Below are 21,869 nucleotides of genomic sequence, written 5' to 3' on the forward strand. Positions count from 1 at the left end.
AAAGAGTGTGTTGGAGCAATGAGTTCTCTAATGAGCAAAAAGGAAGACACTGACCTCTCCCGTCATATCATTCGTTATACACAGTAGTCAAACACATGTGAACTAAGAACTTTTGTAAGAGTATCTTTAACAACTTCACAGAAACCTGCACATGTGCACAAAAAAAAGATATACAAGAATACTTATAGCAGTATTGTTGGAATTCACAGGTGATTACTGGATACCTAAAGATAGGGATTAAAAAGCTTAGAAAATATGAGAAGGAAACTAGCAGAGATACATGAAAAACTGAAGAAGTCCTAAGAGTAAACTACAGGAAAAAATGCTCAAGAGGAAAATGCATAGGAAAGAATGGCAAAAATGATAATTCTGCACTGTTTTCATTTTTACATATGTAATGATCCAGGTTCCATAAGTTTCTCACATCCACCTTTGGTTTAAGAAGCTTAAGACCTGACTGAAAAATAATTATTTTTAGATATAAAATTCCTAATAAGTTATTTCAAAATAAGTTATTTCAAAAGTGTTGCCAACACAATAAACAGTAGACTCTACTGTTTACCACAGTGAATTTTAGAGTTGTTTGATTATTATAAAAGAAGTATGGTCAATGAACAAAATTTTCAAATAAATAAAAGCACAAGAAAATCACTCACAAATCTCACACCCAGAAATAACCACAGCTAAAATTACATGTACTCACTTCCGGCTCTTATCTTTCGCCCGTTTTAAAATTAGAATCTCTCTGTAAATACAATTTAGTATTTTTTCATTTGTTATATTCTAAGTATGAGCCCATCTCACTAAGTCTTAGAAAAGCATTTTAATGGCTATTTTATCCTGTACCATATGTCACACAACTGAAAAATCTTTCCTCCTATTCAGGTTGGACATTTAGGTTATTTCCATTTTTTCCCTATTATATTGTAAATGGTACTATGATAAACATCCTTGTAAATAAATCTTTGATCTTATCTCTTATTATTTACTTATAAATAATTAAGAGATCAAAGGCCCTTTCTACAGGTTGCTAAATTGCTTTCTAAGAAGGTTTAGGAACTTAAAAATTATGTTCAGAGTAGAAAATAGGGCATTTGAAGACATACTGTATCAGGTCAAAGAGCTGGCTTCTGTACCAGACTCTCAATAATTACCTAGCTATGTAACTCTGAGCAAGACATACAACTTCTCTGAACCTCAATTTTTCCATCAGTTAGAAAATAGCATTACGATTTGTGTGATTTAGTTCTTTAATCTCAAAGAATTGTTCCGAGAACCAAGTAAAACGACATAACTGAAAGAACTATAAACCAGAAAGTCACTAAACAAATATAACGTGTATATGGGGTAATACTTATCTAATGAACAGTAAAAAAGAAAAATAATTTATTATAACAAATGGTTTACATCAATATAATACTCATTACCACCACAAAAACACTTAAGTTGGGTAACATATTATGAGAACTAAAATAACTTTTATACAGTTGATCCTCATGCCTACTAGCTAGAATTTATTTGTAACTCCAAAATCAATATTGACAGTGCTTTTGCAGTCATTTGTATGTGCAGAGCAGCAAGAAATATGAGTTGCCCTATGCACATATTCCCTGCTGAGTTACATGAGGCAATACTCTGCCTCCTTGTTTAGCATTTGTGCGCTTCTTTTGGTGATTTTGCTGTTTAAAATGGTCTCCAAGTGCTTAAGTGCCATCTGATGTTCCTAGGCACAAGTCTTTATACACAGACTATACAAAACTCTCTGGCATAAAGTTTTCATTATTTGGTACTTTACTAATTATCCTGTTTTTCTCTACTTACATCCAAACAGATTAATAAGAGTACAGCAACAGTCTAAAATTATTTTGAGATGTGAATCTGACTTCTTTCTTGAACATAAAATTTACTGTCCAATTTAGGAAGCAAAGTTAGAAAATATGTCTGGAATACTGAAGTCATTTCAGAGGTCAGTGCTTTTTTATAAATTTAAAATAATGAAGTACTGAAAATGAGCAGATATGTTTTACGCATTAAATGTTCCAATAAGATAGTTCTAATGCTTAATAAATCCCTGAAGGACAATTTTTATATCAAAGTATAATACAAGCCCAGAATGAGCTAGTGAACACTGCCACATGGAAAAATTTCAGTAGACACTATGCTAAGAAAGTATTTAAAAGTACTATACTTTCTAAAAGTAATCCTACAATGCTGTGAAAATTTAAGAATTAGAAGTGTAGTTACAATTCTGAGGCTCCATTTCACAAAGAAAATTAGCATATTTTGCTTTTGTCTAATACACAAGACAACTTAAAAAGAATCCAATATTAAAACATGTAATACTGTGAAGTGAAACCAGCTATTAATTAATATTGTTCAGAACATTAAAAGTCACTGAATAATTCATACCATTTAAAATCTTATATACTTTTTATAGCAATGTCTTGAAAAATGATTAAGACATTTATGAAACATGTACCTTTATTATAATAAAACAGACTGTCTTGAGAACTTGGTCTCATTGCCGGTTCTTGGACTAATCATGATTTACCTCTGGGACTTGGGCACTACCACCTAAACAAATGATCAAGGAGCTAAGAAGATGAATTTGGCTATTGAGCAGGCGTGGACATCCTCACATGGGCCAGACACATCTGAAAGACCAGTGTAAGTCCTCGAGAGAACATCCCTCCAGCTGAGAAAGACTTGGGAAGAGGTGCCCAGGATCAGCCCCAGCACATCGGCGCCCGTGGGGAGTGAAGGAACCAGGAACCAGGTCTAACCAGCCAAGTGGATGAAAGGCTCTTGCTGCTCCAGCCAGGAGTCAGGACTCTGCCTCTGAGGTGGGAGAGCCAACTTCAGAACACTCGTCAACAAGAGACCTCCCAGCCCCACATAATATCAAAAGGCGAAAATCTCCCAGAGATCTCCATCTCAACACCAGCACCCAGCTTCACTCAACGACCAGCAAGCTACAGTGCTGGACAACCTATGCCAACCATATAGCAAGACAGGAACACAACCCCACCCACTAGCAGAGAGGCTGCCTAAAATCATAATAAGTCCACAGACACCCCAAAACACACCACCAGACGTGGACCTGCCCACTAGAGAGACAAGATCTAGCCTCATACACCACAACACAGCCACTAGTCCCCTCCACCAGGAAGCCTACACAACGCACTGAACCAACCTTAGCCACTGGAGACAGACATCAAAAACAACGGGAGCTACGAACTTGCAGCCTGCAAAAAGGTGAACCCAATCACAGTAAGATAAGCAAAATGAGAAGACAGAAAAACACACAGCAGATGAAGGAGCAAGATAAAAACCCACCAGACCTAACAAATGAAGAGGAAATAGGCAGTCTACCTGAAAAAGAGTTCAGAATAATGATAGTAAAGATGATCCAAAATCTTGGAAATAGAATGGACAAAATGCAAGAAGCAGTTAACAAGGACCTAGAAGAAATAAAGATGAAACAGACAATGATGAACAACACAATAAATGAAATGAAAAATACTCTAGATGGGATCAATAGCAGAATAAATGAGGCAGAAGAACGGATAAGTGACCTGGAAGATAAAATAGTGGAAATAACTACTGCAGAGCAGAATAAAGAAAAAAGAATGAAAAGAACTGAGGACAGTCTCAGAGACCTCTGGGACAACATTAAACGCACCAACATTCGAATTATAGGGGTTCCAGAAGAAGAAGAGAAAAAGAAAGGGACTGAGAAAATATTTGAAGAGATTATAGTTGAAAACTTCCCTAATATGGGAAAGGAAATCGTTAATCAAGTCCAGGAAGCACAGAGAGTCCCATACAGGATAAATTCAAGGAGAAATACGCCAAGACACATATTAATCAAACTGTCAAAAACTAAATACAAAGAAAGCATATTAAAAGCAGCAAGGGAAAAACAACAAATAACACACAAGGGAATCCCCATAAGGTTAACAGCTGATCTCTCAGCAGAAACTCTACAAGCCAGAAGGGAGTGGCAGGACATACTGAAAGTGATGAAGGAGAAAAACCTGCAACCAAGATTACTCTACCCAGCAAGGATCTCATTCAGATTTGATGGAGAAATTAAAACCTTTACAGACAAGCAAAAGCTGAGAGAGTTCAGCACCACCAAACCAGCTTTACAACAAATGCTAAAGGAACTGCTCTAGACAAAAACACAAGAGAAGGAAAAGTCCTATAATAACGAACCCAAAACAATTTAGAAAATGGGAATAGGAACATACATATCGATAATTACCTTAAATGTAAATGGACTAAATGCTCCCACCAAAAGACACAGATTGGCTGAATGGATACAAAAACAAGACCCATATATATGCTGTCTACAAGAGACCCACTTCAGACCTAGAGACACATACAGACTGAAAGTAAGGGGATGGAAAAAGATATTCCATGCAAATGGAAACCAAAAGAAAGCTGGAGTAGCAATTCTCATATCAGACAAAATAGACTTTAAAATAAGGACTATCAGAAGAGACAAAGAAGGACACTACATAATGATTAAGGGATCGATCCAAGAAGAAGATATAACAATTGTAAATACTTATGCCCCCAACATAGGAGCACCTCAATACATAAGGCAAATACTAACAACCATCTAAAGATGCTACCAGAAAACTATGAGAGCTAATCAATGAATTTGGTAAAGTAGCAGGATACAAAATTAATGCAAGAAATCTCTTGCATTCCTATACATTAATGGTGAAAAATCTGACAGTGAAATCAAGAAACCACTCCCATTTACCACTGCAACAAAAAGAATAAAATATCTATGAATAAACCTACCTAAGGAGACAAAAACCTGTATGCAGAAAATTATAAGACAGTGATGAAAAAATTAAACGGGATACAAATAGATGGAGAGATATACCATGTTCTTGGATTGGAAGAATCAACTTTGTGAAAATGACTCTACTACCCAAAGCAATCTATAAATTCAATGCAAACCCTATCAAACTACCACTGGCATTTTTCACAGAACTAGAACAAAATAAAATCACAATTTTGATGGAAACAAAAAAGACCCCAAAGAGCCAAAGCAATCTTGAGAATAAACAACAGAGCTGGAGGAATCAGGCTCCCTGACTTCAGATTATACTACCAACCTATAGTAATCAAGACAGTATGGTACTGGCACAAAAACAGAAATATAGATCAATGGAACAGGATATAAAACCCAGAGATAAACACACGCACATATGGTCACCTTATCTTTGACAAAGGAGGCAAGAATGTACAATGGAGAAAGAACAGCCTCTTCAATAAGTGGTGCTGGGAAAACTGGACAGGTACATGTAAAAGGATGCGATTAGATCACTCCATAACACCATACACAGAAATAAGTTCAAAGTGGATTAAAGATCTAAACGTAAGGCCAGAAACTTTCAAACTCTTAGAGGAAAACATAGGCAGAACGCTCTATGACATAAATCACAGCAAGATCCTTTTTGACCCACCTCCTAGATAAATGGAAATAAAAACAAAAATAAATAAATGGGATGCAATGAAACTTCAAAGCTTTTGCACAGCAAAAGAAACCATAAACAAGACCAAAACTTAACCCTCAGAATGGGAGAAAATATTTGCAAATGAAGCAACTGACAAAGGATTAATTTCCAAAATTTACAAGCAGCTCATGCAGCTCAATAACAAATAAACACAATCCAAAAATGGGCAGAATACCTAAATAGAGATTTCTTCAAAGAAGATATACAGACTGCCAACAAACACATGAAAGAATCCTCAACACCATTAATCATTAGAGAAATGCAAATCAAAACTACAACGACATATCATCTCACACCAGTCAGAATGGCCATCATCAAAAAATCTAGAAACAATAAATGCTGGAGAGGGCGTGGAGAAAAGGGAACACTCTTGCACTGCTGGTGGAATGCAAATTGGTGCAGCCACTATGGAGAACAGTATTGAGTTTCCTTCAAAAACTACAAATAGAACTACCTATGACCCAGCAATCCCACTACTGGGCATTTACCCTGAGAAAACCATGATTCAAACAGAGTCATGTACCAAAATGTTCATTGCAGTTCTATTTACAATAGCCTGGAGATGGAAACAACCTAAGTGTCCATCATTCAATGAATGGATAAAGAAGATGTGGCACATATATACAATGGAATATTGCTCAGTCATAAAAAGAAATGAAATTGAGCTATTTGTAATGAGGTGGATAGACCTAGAGTCTGTCATACAGAGTGAAGTAAGTCAGAAAGAAGAAAAATACCGTATGGTAACACATATATATGGAATTTAAGAAAAAAAATGTTATGAAGAACCTAGGAGTAAGACAGGAATAAAGACGGAGACCTACTAGAGAACGGACTTGTGGATATGGGGAGGGGGAAGGTTGAGCTGTGACAAAGCGAGAGAGAGGCATGGACATATATACACTACCAAACGTAAGGTAGATAGCTAGTGGGAAGCTGCTGCATAGCACAGGGAGATCAACTCGGTGCTTTGTGACCGTCTGAAGGGGTGGGATATGGAGGGTGGGAGGGAGGGAGACACAATAGGGGAGAGATATGGGAACATATGTATATGTATAACTGATTCACTTTGTTATAAAGCAGAAACTAACACACCATTGTAAAGCAATTATATCGCAATAAAATGTTTAAAAAAAAGATTAAAAAAATGATAAAAAAAAAAGAAAATTGTAGTGGATATATCTTTTCAAGTTAATTTTTTTTCTGGATTTATACCCTGGAATAACATGATAGTTCTATTTTTTAGATTTATAAGGAACCGACATACAGTTTTCCATAATGGCTGCACCAATTTACAACCTTACCAACAGTATATGAGTGTTCTCTTTTCTCTACATCCTCTCTAAAATATTTTATTTGTAGACTTTTTGATGATAGCCATTCTGACAGGTGTAAGGTAATACCTCATTGTGATTTTGATTTTCAGTTCTCTAATAATTAGGCATATTGAGAATCTTCCATCTGTCTGTTAACCATCTGTATGTCTTCTTTGGAAAAGTGTCTATTCAAGTCTTCTGGCCAATTATGGATTGGATTGTTTGTCCTTTTGATATTAAGTTGTATGAAATGTTTGTACATTTTGCATATTAACCCCTTGTTGGTCACATCATTTGCAAATATTTTCTGATTCAATAGGTTATCTTTTCATTTTATTAATGTAAAGGTTTTAAGTTTATTTATGTTCCAATCATTTATTTTTTTCTTGTATTTATTTTGCCTTAGTTGGCTAATCCAAGAAAATATTGCTACTATTTATGTCAAAGAATATTTTACCTACGTTTTCTTCTAGGAGTTTTATTATTTCACATCTCACATTTAGGTCTTTAAACTGTTTTGGGTTTAATTTTGTATATTATGTGAAGGAATTGTTCTAATCTCATTGTTTTACTGTGGTTGTCCAGTTTCCCCTGAACCATTTGTTGAAGAGACTGTCTTTTCTCCATTGTGCGTTCTTGTCTCTTTTGTCATAGATTAATTGATCAAAGGTGCATGGGTTTATTTCTGGCCTCTATTTTGTTCTATTTATCTATGTGCCTGTTCTTGAGTCAATACCACACTTGTGTTGATTACTGTAGCTTTGTAGTATGGTCTGAAGTCTGAGAGGGTTATATCTCCAGCTTGTTCTTTTTTCTCAGGAATGCTTTGACAATTCAGGGTCTTTTGTTTTTCCTCATATATTTTAGGATTATTTGTTGCAGTTCTGCAAAAAATATCCTGAGTATTTTGATAAAGATTGCATTAGATACATAGATTACTTCCAGGAGTATGCTCATTTTAATAATATTTATTCATCCAATCCAAGAACATGGAATATCTTTCAAGTTCTTTGAATCATTTTTAATTGTCTTCATCAATGTTTTATAGTTTTCAGAATATAGTTGTTTAAGTTCCTTTGTTAAGTTTATTCTTAGGTTATTTTTGGTTTGTTTGTTCTTTTCTGGTACGCCGGCCTCTCACTGCTGCGGCCTCTCCCGTTGCGGAGCACAGGCTCCAGACGCCGCAGGCTCAGCAGCCATGGCTCACGGGCACAGCTGCTCCGCGGCATGTGGGATCCTCCCGGACCGGGGCACGAACCCGTGTCCCCTGCATCGGCAGGCGGACTCTCAACCAGTGTGCCACCAAGGAAGCCCCTGTCCTTATTTCTTGAGATGTGAATCTGACTTCTTGAGATGTGAGATCTGAATCTCACACATACACACACATTTACAATTTCAAATTATATTACTTTTTAAAAGTATAGTACATTGAAATAATATGCTGAAGTTAGCAACATTTGAAGATACAGCATTACATGTTTTCCTGAAGCAAAAGAGAAAATTAACTGTTACCTATCACAGCAAAATAGTAAGTTGTGATAATAAGAAAATATTTAGAGAAAATAATTTGACACTAAAACATGGAAATCACAGTTCAGTAGAAAGGTTCAGAGTAAGTGTTATAGAATAAGACAAATATGTGTTTCTACCCTGCTTTATTAGAGACTAGCTGTGTGACCTTGGGCAAGAATAACAGCTTAACCTATTTAAGCCTAAATTGTCTCATCTATAAAATGGAGACAACAGTACTAACATATAGGATGTATACTAAATGGAGCACAAAGTATTTAAGAAAATGCCCTTTAAAAAATCAATAAATGGTCACTATTATTATTATTACTGATGTTATTAAAAGCAGCTTTGAAAAGCAATTTAGTAAATATGAAACATTTAAAAACAATACATTAGTTCATACTTATTTTTCTAGGAATACTGTTTTACTGTAGCACGTCGTGAGTAGTTCAGCTCTTATGTTAAATTATTATTAAAATAAGACCTTTATAACCAAAGGATATCATTCCAAAACCAGAAGAACCACGTCACATACATCCAGAATTTGGTTGCCAAATATATTCCAAGGGGCAATGCACTATGCATTGAATGATCAAAAAAGGATCTGTAAAACACAAGAAGTTTTATAGAATTTGAACTCTATATTTCATTGTAAAAAAGAATATTTATTTATTTAAATGAAAATCACATATATTCTGTATAGTATACTCTTAACAAAACCCAGAAATCCAGGATGCTTAAATATCAATACTGTTTTCATAGTATTCAATAAGAAATGAGTGCACAGCTGAATGACTCAGCACGAGTCTTAAGTTACTTTTAATTCATCAGAATTAAAATTACATCCTATGTACTTTTCAACTTTAGAATTTCACTGTATTCCTATTCTCTTAAATCAATAACTCACTTTAGTATATATAGTAACTCTATCACCCAGCATATTACCCACCAAAGACATAATTTTAACAAATGAGCGCAAAGCAACCCCCAAGTTTTTCTCTATGTTTCATCATTATTTCTCCTTACCTACACATTCCCACTAAGCTTTCAGCACATCTTCTCAAAGAGAATGAACTGGCTAACTTGGAGAAATTAAAGGTCATTGTTTACAGAATTCAGGAAAAATAAATACTGATAAATTTTACTAAACATAAGCAGGATCAACCATCCATGTACACTAAGTAGGGAGTATTGGTGAATTCCTACCTACACTACCCCTTGGAGTGCCTAGAAACACTAAAATGAGATTAATTACCTAGAATTAAGCCTCTTCCTGAGAGTTACCACATTAGTGCATTAGCAGTCATTCTCATCTCTCTCTGAATTATTTTCACAACTCTCTTTTGAAATTCTGGTGAAAACAAGGTACTAAAGAAATGGAAATTAGGTGGGAAGTTCTGGATCATAAATGCCTGCCTAGTTTGCTGGATGGGCCACTTTAGGGGAATAGGATCTAGGGATAAGAAGAAAAGGGCATGATCACAATGTTTAAATAAAAAAGGAGAAAGAAAATTTTTAAAAAACAAAACAAAACTGAGCGTTACTTCATATGCTTAGACTCTACCTTGTGCTAAAAACAAACCTCTTTCTTGCACACTGCCTATGATCAAAGAAAACATAATTGCTATGGAAAGGTAACCTCAAGCATTATAGTTACCCAGAAATAAGCAATATATATTACATTTAGAGTTCAACAAACTTGAGTCTACTTCTATTGAAATGTCTTAAAGCTGTATTTTAGCCTTAAAAATTATATGTTAGACCTTGTCACTGGAAGTACCTTTAGAGTCATTTTTAACAACAATGTTAAAAATGTTAAAGATTTCAGATATAAATCTGCCAAAAATTCTTTAACATTAAATTAAGATCAAACAAGTTATATAAAGGCAGTGTTCTAAATATACAAAACATTAATTTTATATAGCCAGGTACAAACTATATTCTTACATGTCCAGTTAAAAATATAGCTAAAAACAACACACTTACTTTGAAAGAAACTGTACTGTAGCCCAAACGCCACCATACATTAGCCCTTTAATGAGCCAAGAATCAATATTTAGGTCTGCTATAAACCCAACCAGCCAAATAACTAGGAAAGGAGTTCCCAGCATTACTTTCTGCCGAAATTCCTGTACAGAAAAAAAAAAAGAGAGAAACTTTTGCATGTTTCAAGTAACCTCAATGTGAATCACTGTTACCTGTGTGAAAACATAGAACAGGGGTGAAATTATTCATTCAACTATATCTACTATGTACAGATACTATTTAAGGTGCTAGTCTCTGTTTTCTAGAAAGCGGTATTAAATAAACAATTTAAAAGTTCTTGGTTAAAACTGTAGAAAATGAGAATAGAAGTTATAGGACTGGGTCTAGATAGTCAGATACAGAAGACAGCAGTACCACCTGCCAACACGTGGACAGGCTAGAAAACAGTTCATGAAAATACCACCCCATTTTAACAAAAACATTGATAACTAAGGAGACAAGGGTAACCAGAATGACTGAAGGTCCAACAGCTATATCAGATAAGGAAACCTGAGTATGCTTAGCCTGGAGAAGATATTAATAATACATATAAACAGTATATTAAAACCTTAAAGTAAGATAAAGAATAAAATCAAACAATCTACAGGGTCCCAGAGACCACAGAATGGAGACGATGTGCCTCTGAACACATATCAAAGCAGAGTGCTTAATATTTCAGACGTAGTACCATTTCACTTTTGTACTGGTCTGTTAGAAATACTTATAAGTATAAAACCTGCCTGCTTCCCTGGTATCTTCACAGCAACACAAAGTCTACTGCCGCTCCTACATAACAGCCCTTCACAAACTTACAAGCAGCTGTTAAGTCTCTCGAGTTACCTTAAGTGACAAAACTATATAAGATATTCCAGCTGTGATCCAACAAAGTTCAGAGTGTAAATATTACTCTCATCGTTGAATATTTACCTTTCTGAAGGCCAAGATATTATATTATGCCTCTTTTATTTTTAGTACACCTTTCATACCATTGGTTTTTACTGAAATAAATACTTTTTCATATAAATGACCATGTCTTCCCCAATTCAGCCACTGTAACTCATTTTCTGAACTAATTGTGTAATTTTAACTTAGACTTATAATTAAACATATTGACTTCAGAGTTTAATTTTATGCTGTAGTGAAATAACACCCTTCCAGTTTGTTTCTTCATCTCTATTACGTGTGAATTCCGTATCAAGACATTAGAGAAAGTTTACAACTAGGAGGAGAGAGTGTATGACTAAGGGTGGGTATTGGTGGGAGAGAAGGTGGACATGTGTCATTTGAAAAAGTATTTTCTTAAATTAACTTGGTTTGTTTTTAGTCAAGACACTTGTTCTCCCTCAGCGATGGCCACATTTTTTCATTATTAATGGCCACACTTTTTCATTATTAAAAATTAAGACAATTTACATACAGTGAAATTCATCCTTTTTTGTGTACAGTTCTCTGAGTTTTGATGAATATACACAGTTGTGTAACAAGCATGAATATCAAGACACAGAACAGTCCCATCAAGCCCTGAAATACCCTATGCCACCAGGCCCAAGCCCTGGCAACCACTAGTCTGATATCTGTCTTTTTACTTTTTCCTTTGCAGGAATGTCACATAAAAGGAGTCATACTGAATGCAGTCTTTTAAATCTGGCTTCTTTCACTTAGCAAATGCATTTGACATTCATCCATATTGTTACGTGTATTAGTAGTAAGTTCCTTTTTCATGCTGAGTAGTATTCCATTACAGGATGTGTCACAGTCTGGTTATCCATTCCCCAGCTGAGGGATTAAGCTTGTTTCCAGTTTCTGACTGTAAATAAAGACATCATAAGCGTTCACATATAATTTTTTGTGTGAATATAGGCTCATTTCACCTGGTTAAATACTGATGTGTGTGATTTCTGGATTTATTTCAAGCTGTCATTTAATATAACATTATAATACTGTAAAGATGTAATGGTGATGCGCTGCATTTGTAGACATGAAAAATCTATTTTCTCGTATGTTTCATTACAGAACATTTCTAATATATAGTAAATTTGAAAGTATTTTATAGTGAATATCTGTATATCCACCACCCAGATTCTACAATTCAGTAATCTATTTTTTAATTAAACTTTTTATTTTGAAATAATTGTAGATTCACATGCAGTTTTTTGTTGTTGTTGGTTTTTTTTTTTTGCGGTACGCGGGCCTCTCACTGTTGTGGCCTCTCCCGTTGCGGAGCACAGGCTCCGGACGCACAGGCTCAGCGGCCATGGCTCACAGGCCTAGCCGCTCCGCGGCATGTGGGATCTTCCCGGACCGGGGCACGAATCCGTGTCCCCTGCATCGGCAGGCAGACTCTCAACCACTGCGCCACCAGGGAAGCCCCACGTGCAGTTTTTTAAATCCATTTTTTAAACTGATGTACAGTTAATTTACAATGCTGTGTTAGCTTCAGGTGTACAGCAAAGTGACTCAGTCATACATATAAAAGAATATATATACATATTCTTTTACAGATTCTTTTCCATTATAGGTTATTACAAGACACTGAATACAGTTCCCTGTGCTATATAGTAGGTCCTTGCTGTTTATCTGTTTTATACTTAGTAGTGTGTATATGTTAATCCCAAACTCCTAATTTATCTTCCCCTACCCCCTGTTATCCCTTCTGGTAATCATAAGTTTGTTTTCTATGTCTGTGCGTCTATCTCTATTTTTCAAATAAGTTCATTTATATCATTTTTTAAGATTCCACATATAAGTGATATCATATGATATTTGTCTCTGACTTACTTCACCTAATATGATTTCTAGGTCCATTCATGTTGCAGCAAATGGCATTATTTCATTCTTTTTTATGGCTGAGTAATATTCCATTGTGTATATATACCACATCTTCTTTAGGTTGCTTCCATGTCTTGGCTATTGTAAACAGTGCTGCTATGAAAACTGGGGTGCATGTATCTTTTCAGATTAGAGTTTTATCCAGATACATGTCCAGGAGTGGGATTCTTGGATCATATGGTAATTCTATTTTCAGTTTTGTAAGGAACCTCCATACTGTTCTCCACAGTAGCTGCACCAATTTACATTCTCACCAACAGTGTAGGAGGGTTCCTTTTTCTCCATACCCTCTCCAGCATTTATTGTTTGTAGACTTTTTATTGATGGCCATTCTGGTGTGAGGCGATACCGCATTGTAGTTTTGATTTGCATTTCTCTAATAATTAGCTATGTTGAGCATCTTTTAACGTGCCTGATGGCCATGTGTATGTCTTATTTGGAGAAATGTCTATTTAGGTCTTCTGCCCATTTTTTCATAGGGTTGTTTGTTTTTTTGATATTAAGCTGTATGAGTTGTTTGTATATTTTAGAAATGAATCGCTTGTCGGTAGCATTGTTTGCAAATATTTTCTCCAATTCTGCAGGTTGTCTCTTTTTGTTTATGGTTTCCTTTGCAAAAGCTTTTAAGCTTAATTAGGTCTCAATTGTTTATTTTTGTATTTCCACTACTCTAGGAGAGAGAGCCAAAAAAATATTGCTATGATTTATGTCAAAGAATGTTCAGCTTATGTTCTCCTCTAGGAGTACTATAGTATCCAGTTTTACATTTAGGTCTTTAATCCATTTTGAGTTTATTTTTTGATATGGTGTTAGAGAATGTTTGTTCTTTTTACCTGTAGGTATCCAGTTTTCCCAGCACCACTTACTAAAGGGACTGTCCTTTCTCCATTGTATATTCTTGCCTCCTTTGTCGTAGATTAATTGACTATAAGTGCATGGGTTTACTTCTGAGCTTCCTATCTTGTTCCATTGATCTATATACAATCTGCTTTTGTGCCAATACCATACTGTTTTGATTACTGTAGCTGTTTTTTTTTTATACAGCAGGTTCTTATTAGTTATCCATATTTACATATTAGTGTATATATGTCAATCCCAATCTCCCAATTCATCACAGCACCACCACCACCTGCCTCTGCAACTTTCCCCCTTGGTGTCCATACGTTTGTTCTCTACAAGTGTGTCTCAATTTCTACCCTGCAAACTGGTTCATCTGTACCATTTCTCTAGATTCCACATACATGTGTTAATATACAATATTTGTTTTTCTCTTTCTGACTTACTTCACTCTGTATGACAGTCTCTAGATTCATCCATGTCTCTACAAATGACCCAATTCGTTCTTTTTATGGCTGAGTAATATTCAATTGTATATATGTACCACATCTTCTTTATCCATTTGTCTCTTGATGGGCATTTAGGTTGCTTTCACGAACTGGCTGCTGTAAATAGTGCTGCAATGAACAATGGGGTGCACGTGCCTTTTTGAATTATGGTTATTTCAGGGTATATGCCCAGTAGTGGGATTGCTGGATCATATGGTAGTTCTATTTTTAGTTTTTTAAGGAACGTCCCTACTGTTCTCCATAGGGGTTGTATCAGTTTACATTCCCACCAACAGGGCAAGAGGGTTCCCTTTTCTCCACACCCTCTCCAGCATTTGTAGTTTGTAGATTTTCTGATGATGCCCATTCTAACTGGGGTGAGGTGATACCTCATTGTATTTTTGATTTACATTTCTTTAATAATTAGTGATGTTGAGCAGCTTTTCATGTGCTTCTTGGCTATCTGTATGTCTTCTTTGGAGAAATGTCTATTTAGGTCTTCTTCCCTTTTTTTTTTTTTTTTTTTTTTTTAGAAGATGTTGGGGGTAGTAGTTTATTAATTAATTTATTTATTTTTGCTGTGTTGGGTCTTCGTTTCTGTGCGAGGGCTTTCTCTAGTTGTGGCAAGCGGGGGCCAGTCTTCATCGCGGTGCGCGTGCCTCTCAGTATCGCGGCCTTTCGTTGAGGAGCACAGGCTCCAGACGCGCAGGCTCAGTAGTTGTGGCTCACGGGCCTAGCTGCTCCGTGGCATGTGGGATCCTCCCAGACCAGGGCTCGAACCTGTGTCCCCTGCATTAGCAGGCAGATTCTCAACCACTGCGCCACCAGGGAAGCCCTTCTACCCTTTTCTGATTGGGTTGTTTTTTAATATTGAGCTGCATGAGCTCTTTATATATTTTGGAGATTAATCCTTTGTCCATTGATTTGTTTGCAAATATTTTCTCCCATTCTGAGGGTTGTCTTTTTGTCTTGCTTGTAGTCTCCGTTGCTTTGCCAAAGCTTTTAAGTTTCATTAGGGCCCATTTGTTTATTTTTCTTTTTATTTCCATTACTCTTAAGAGGTAGATCAACAAAGATCTTGCTGTGATTTATGTCAAAGAGTGTTCTTCCTATGTTTTCCTCTAAGAGTTTTATAGTGTCCAGTCTTACATTTAGGTCTCTAATACATTTTGAGTTTATTTTTGTGTATGGTGTTAGGGAGTGTTCTAATTTCTTTCTTTTACATGTAGCTGTCCAGTTTTCCAAGCACCACTTCTTGAAGAGACTGTCTTTTCTACATTGTATATCCTTGCCTCCTTTGTCATAGATTAGTTGACCACAGGTGCGTGGGTTTATCTCTGGGCTTTCTATCCTGTTCCATTGATCTATATCTCTGTTTTTGTGCCAGTACCATACTGTCTTGATTACTGCAGCTTTGTAGTATAGTCTGAAGTCAGGGAATCTGATTCCTCCAGCTCCATTTTTTTCCCTCAAGACTGCTTTGGCTATTCGGGGCCTTTTGTGTCTCCATACAAATTTTAACATTTTTTCTTCTAGTTCTGTAAAAGTGCCATTGGTAATCTGATAGGGATTGCATTAAATCTGTAGATTGCTTTGGGTAGTAGAGTCATTTTCACAATATTGATTCTTCCAATCCAAGAACATGGTATATCTCTCCATCTGTTTGTATCATCTTTAATTTCTTTCATCAGTGTCTTATAGTTTTCTGCATACAGGTCTTCTGTCCCCCTAGGTAGATTTATTCCTAGGTATTTTATTCTTTTTGTTGCAGTGGTAAATGAGAATGTTTCCTTAATTTCTCTTTAAGATTTTTCATCATTAGTGTATAGGAATGCAAGAGATTTCTGTGCATTAATTTTGTATCCTGCAACTTTACCAGATTCATTGATTAGCTCTAGTAGTTTTCTGGTGGCATCTTTAGGACTCTTTATGTATAGTATCATGTCATCTGCAAACACTGACAGTTTTACTTCTTTTCCAATTTGGATTCCTTTTATTTCTTTTTCTTCTCTGATTGCCATGGCTAGGACTTCCAAAACTATGTTGAATAATAGCGGTGAGAGCGGACATCCTTGTCTTGTTCCTGATCTCAAATGAAATGCTTACAGTTTTTCACCATTGACACAGATGTTTGCTGTGGCTTTGTTGTATATGGCCTTTATTATGTTGAGGTTGGCTCCCTGTATGCCCACTTTCTGGAGAGTTTTTATCATAAGTGGGTGTTGAATTTTGTCAAAAGCTTTTTCTGCATCCAGTGAGATGATCATATGGTTTTTATTCTTCAGTTTGTTAATATGGTGTGTCACATTGATTGATTTGCATATACTGAAGATTCCTTGCATTCCTGGGATAAACCCCACTTGATCATGGTGTATGACCTTTTAATGTGCTGTTGGATTCTGTTTGCTAGTATTTTGTTGAGAATTTTTGCATCTATATTCATGAGTGATATTGGTGTGTAATTTTCTTTTTTTGTAGTATCTTTGTCTGGTCTTGGTATCAGGGTGATGATGGCCTCACAGAATGAGTTTGGGAGTGTTTCTTACTCTGCAAATTTTTGGAAGAGTTTGGGAAGGATGGATGTTAGCTCTTCTCTAAATGTTTCACAGAATTCACCTGTGAAGCCATCTGGTCCAGGCTTTTGTTTGTGGAAAGATTTTTAATCACAGTTTCAATTTCATTACTTGTGTTTGGTCTGTTCATATTTGCTTTTTCTTCCTGGTTCAGTCTTGGAAGGTTATACCTTTCTAAGAATTTGTCCATTTCTTCCAAGATGTCCATTTTGTTGGCATAGCGCTGCTTGTAGTAGTCTCTTAGGATGATTTGTATTTCTGTGGTGTCTGTTGTAAGTTCTCCTTTTTCCTTTCTACTTTTATGGAATTGAGTCCTCTCCCTCTTTTTCTTGATGAGTGTGGCTAATGGTTTATCAATTTTGCTTATCTTTTCAAAGAACCAGCTTTTAGTTTTTTTGATCATTGCTATTGTTTTCTTTGTTTCTATTCCATTTATTTCTACTCTGATCTTTATGAATTCTTTCCTTCTACTAACTTTGGGTTTTGTTTGTTCTTCTTTCTCTAGTTCCTTTAGGTGTAAGGTTAGATTGTTTATTTGAGATGTTTCTTGTTTCTTGAGGTAGGCTTGATTTGCTATAAACTTCCCTCTTAGAACTGCTTTTGCTGCATCCCAAGGGCTTTGGATCATCGTGTTTTCATTGTCATTTGTCTCTAGGTATTTTTTGATTTCCTCTTTGATTTCTTCAGCGATCTCTTGGTTATTTAGTAATGTATTGTTTAGCCTCCATGTGTTTGGGTTTTTTACGTTTTTTTCCCCCTCTCATTGACTTCTGATCTCATAGTGTTGTGGTCAGAAAAGATGCTTGATATGATTTCAATTTTCTTAAATTTACTGAGGCTTGATTTGTGACCCAAGATGTGATCTATCCTGGAGAATGTTCCATGTGCATTTGAGAAGAAAGTGTAATCTGCTGTTTTGGGATGGAATGTCCTATAAATATCAATTAAATCTATCTGGTCTATTGTGTCATTTAAAGCTTCTGTTTCCTTATTAATTTTCTGTTTGGATGATCTGTCCATTGGTGTAAGTGAGGTGTTAAAGTCCCCCACTAGTGTTGTGTTACTGTCGATTTCCTCTTTTATAGCTGTTAGCAGTTACCTTATGTATTGAGGTGCTCCTATGTTGGGTGCATATATATTTATAATTGTTATATCTTCTTCTTGGATTGATCCCTTGATCATTATGTAGTGTCCTTCTTTCCCTCTTGTAACATTCTTTATTTTAAAGTTTATTTTACCTGATATGAGTATTGGTATTCCAGCTTTCTTCTGATTTCCATTTGCATAGAGTATCTTTTTCCGTGCCCTCACTTTCAGTCTGTATGTGTCCCTAGGTCTGAAGTGGGTCTCTTGTAGACAGCATATATATGCGTCTTGTTTTTATATCCATTCAGCAACCCTGTGTTTTTTGGTTGGAGCATTTAATCCATTCACGTTTAAGGTAATTATTGATATTTATGTTCCTATACCATTTTCTTAATTGTTTTGGGTTTGTTTTTGTAGGTCCTTTTCTTTTCTTGTGTTTCCCACTTAGAGAAGTTCCCTTAACATTTGTTGTAGAGCTGGTTTGGTGGTGCTGAATTCTCTTAGCTTTTGCTTGTAAAGCTTTTGATTTCTCCATCGAATCTGAATGAGATCCTTGCCGGGTAGAGTAATCTTGCTTGTAGGTTCTTCCCTTTCATCACTTTAAGTATATCATGCCACTCCCTTCTGGCTTGGAGAGTTTCTGCTGAGAAATCAGCTGTTAACCTTATGGGAGTTCCCTTGTATGTTATTTGTCATTTTTCCCTTTCTGCTTTCAATAATTTTTCTTCGTCTTTAATTTTTGCCAATTTGATTACTATGTGTCTCAGCGTGTTTCTCCTTGGGTTTATCCTGTATGGGACTCTCTGTGCCTCCTGGACTTGGGTGGCTATTTCCTTTCTCATGTTAGGAAAGTTTTTGACTATAATCTCTTCAAATATTTTCTTGGGTCCTTTCTCTCTCTTCTCCTTCTGGGACCCCCTATAATGCGAATTTGTTACGTTTAATGTTGTCCCAGAGGTCTCTTAGGCTATCTTCATTTCTTTTCATTCTTTGTTCTTTATTCTCTTCTGCAGCAGTGAATTCCACCATTCTGTCTTCCAGTTCACTTATCTGTTCTTCTGCCTCAGTTATTCTGCTATTGATTCCTTCTAGTGTAGTTTTCATTTCACTTATTGTATTGTCCATCTCTGTTTGTTTGTTCTTTAATTCTCCTAGATCTTTGTTAAACATTTCTTGCATCTTCTCAATCTTTGCCTCCGTTCTTTTTCCGAGGTCCTGGATCATCTTCACTATCATTATTCTGAATTTTTTTTCTGGAAGGTTGCCTATCTCCAATTTATTTACTTTTTTTTCCTGGGGTTTTATCTTGTTCCTTCATCTGGTACATAGCCCTCTGCCTTTTCATCTTGTCTCTCTTTCTGTGAATGTGGTTTTTGTTCCACAGGCTCCAGGACTGTAGTTCTTCTTGCATCTGCTGTCTGCCCTCTAAGGCTTCTTGACTGGAATTTTCTTCTTTTGATTGTAATGGTGTAGTCATTGGAGAAAGGCAGAAGGCAGACTGGAACATCTAAGGCAGTGACACTAACATTTTTCTGGCCTTTTAAAAGTATTTACAAAGAGGCTTTCAGAAGATGCTTAGAATACATAAGTGCAGTGCTGAAGAGATGAAGAAATCGCAAAACTTTCTTTGCTTTTGCATCTCTTTTCTTAACTCCTGGGAATCACGAACGTTTGTCCAGTGTATTTCGGTTGTGATTTACTGAAGCCTCTCACCACAGCAATGGGTTAACCCCGAACTTTGTCTCAGAAGCTCCCTCTTTTCCCTTGTTGACGTTCCCAGCTTGGCTGGAATCTCCGATTACTGTAGCTTTGCAGTATAGTCTGAAGTCAGGGAGCATGATTCCTCCAGCTCCGTTTTTCTTTCTGAAGACTGTTTTAGCTATTCTGGGTCTTTTGTGGTTCCATACAAATTTAAAAATCTTTTGTTCTATTTCTGTGAAAAATGCCATTGGTAATTTGATAGAGATTGTGTTGAAACTGTAGACTGCCTTGGATAGTATGGTCATTTTAACAATATTGATTCTTCCAATCCAAGAACATGGTATACCTTTCCATCTGTTTGCGACATCTTCAATTTATTTCATTAGCATCTTATAGTTCTTAGAGTATAGGTGTTTTGCCTCCTTAGGTAGGTTTACCCCTAGGTAAATGGGATGGTAAATGGGATTGTTCCCTTAATTTCTCTTTTTGATATTTTGTTGATAGTGCATAGAAATGAAATAGATTTCTGTATATTAATTTTGTATCCAGTAATCTTATTGAATTCACTAGTAGTTCTCTGGTAACGTCTTTAGGGTTTTCTATGTATAGCATAATGTCATCTGAAAACAGTGACAATTTTACTTCTTCTTTTTCAATTTGGGTTCATTTTATTTCTTTTTCTTCTCTGATTGCTGTGGCTAGGAATTCCAAAACCGTGTTGAATTAAAGTGGCAAGAGTGGGCATCCTTGTCTTGTTCCCAACCTTAGAAGGTATGCTTTCAGCTTTTCACCATTGAGTATGATGTTAGCTGTAGGTCATGCAGTTTTAATAAAAAATGTGGACAGATCCCAAGTACTCATTACCCAAAGTTCCCAAATGGCTAATATCTTGCAAAAGCATAGTATAATATCACAACCAGGATACTGACACTGACACAATTAAGATACAGAATATTTCTATCACTACAAGGAATATTTCCATCCTTTTATAGCAATTTCCCTCATACCCTACTCCTCACTGCCATATTAACCTCTGCCAACTACTAATGTGTTCTACGTTTCCATAATTTTGTCATTTCAAGAATTTTATATAAATGGAATTATACAGTATGTAACCTAATAGGACTGGCTTTTCACTCATAATAGGATTCTCCAAATATTCATTGGATTATTGTATGTACCATTAGTTCATTCCTTTTTATTGCTGAGGAATACTCCACGATATGAATGTGTCAGTTTGTTTAATCATTCACCCACTGAAGGACGTTGGGGTTGTTTCTATTTTGGTTATTATGAACAAAGATGCTATAAACATTCACATACAAATTTTTGTGTGAATATAAGGTTCCATTTCTCTGGGATAAATGCTTAAGAGTACAGTTTCTGGGTTGTATGGTATTGCATGTTAAGCTTTTTAAAAGAAAATTCCAAACTGTTCTCCAGGGTGCTGTACTTTTTTACATATCCTTCAGCAACAGATGAGTTTCTCGGCATCCTCATCAGCATTTGGTGTTGTTGCAACTTTTTATTTAGTTATTCTGACGGGTATAAAATAGTAAGTCACTGTGGTTTCAATTTGCATTTCCCTAATGACTAAAATGATGTTGAAGATCTTTTCACCTGCTTATCTGCCATTTTTATATCTTTTTTGGTGAAAATATCTCTTGTTTAGCCTATTTACTAATTGTATTGATTTTGCACTGCTGAGTTTTGAAAGTTCTTAATATATTTTGGAAACTAGTCCTTTGTTGGAAATGTGGTTTGTAAATACTTTCTCCCAGTCTGTAGTATGTCTTTTCATTCTAATCACAGGGTCATTCATAGCATGTAAGTTTAAAATTTTGATCCAAATCCAAATGATCAATTTTTACCTTTATGGATCATACTTTTTGTGTCAAATCTCTTTGCCTAGCCCTAGATTTTTACAGTTTTACATTTTACATTTAAGTCTTGAACAGTTTTTGA

General features: G+C 35.8%; 1 protein-coding gene across 1 annotated transcript in view; it reads right to left on the reverse strand.

Moving 5' to 3' along the window:
• The window catches only part of ZDHHC17 (zDHHC palmitoyltransferase 17), a 113,078-nt gene that overhangs the window by 18,221 nt on the left and 72,988 nt on the right, over positions 1–21,869 (reverse strand). Inside the window, exons 9-10 of the mRNA XM_007448750.1 lie at positions 10,352–10,494; positions 8,869–8,969 (exon numbers count right to left, since the gene is read on the reverse strand). Of these exons, the coding sequence (XP_007448812.1) occupies positions 8,869–8,969; positions 10,352–10,494 (244 nt within the window). The remainder of the gene's footprint in view (positions 1–8,868; positions 8,970–10,351; positions 10,495–21,869) is intronic.

Source organism: Lipotes vexillifer, unplaced genomic scaffold (assembly GCF_000442215.2).
Source record: "Lipotes vexillifer unplaced genomic scaffold, Lipotes_vexillifer_v1.1 scaffold329, whole genome shotgun sequence".
NCBI classification, from domain to species: domain Eukaryota; kingdom Metazoa; phylum Chordata; class Mammalia; order Artiodactyla; family Lipotidae; genus Lipotes; species Lipotes vexillifer.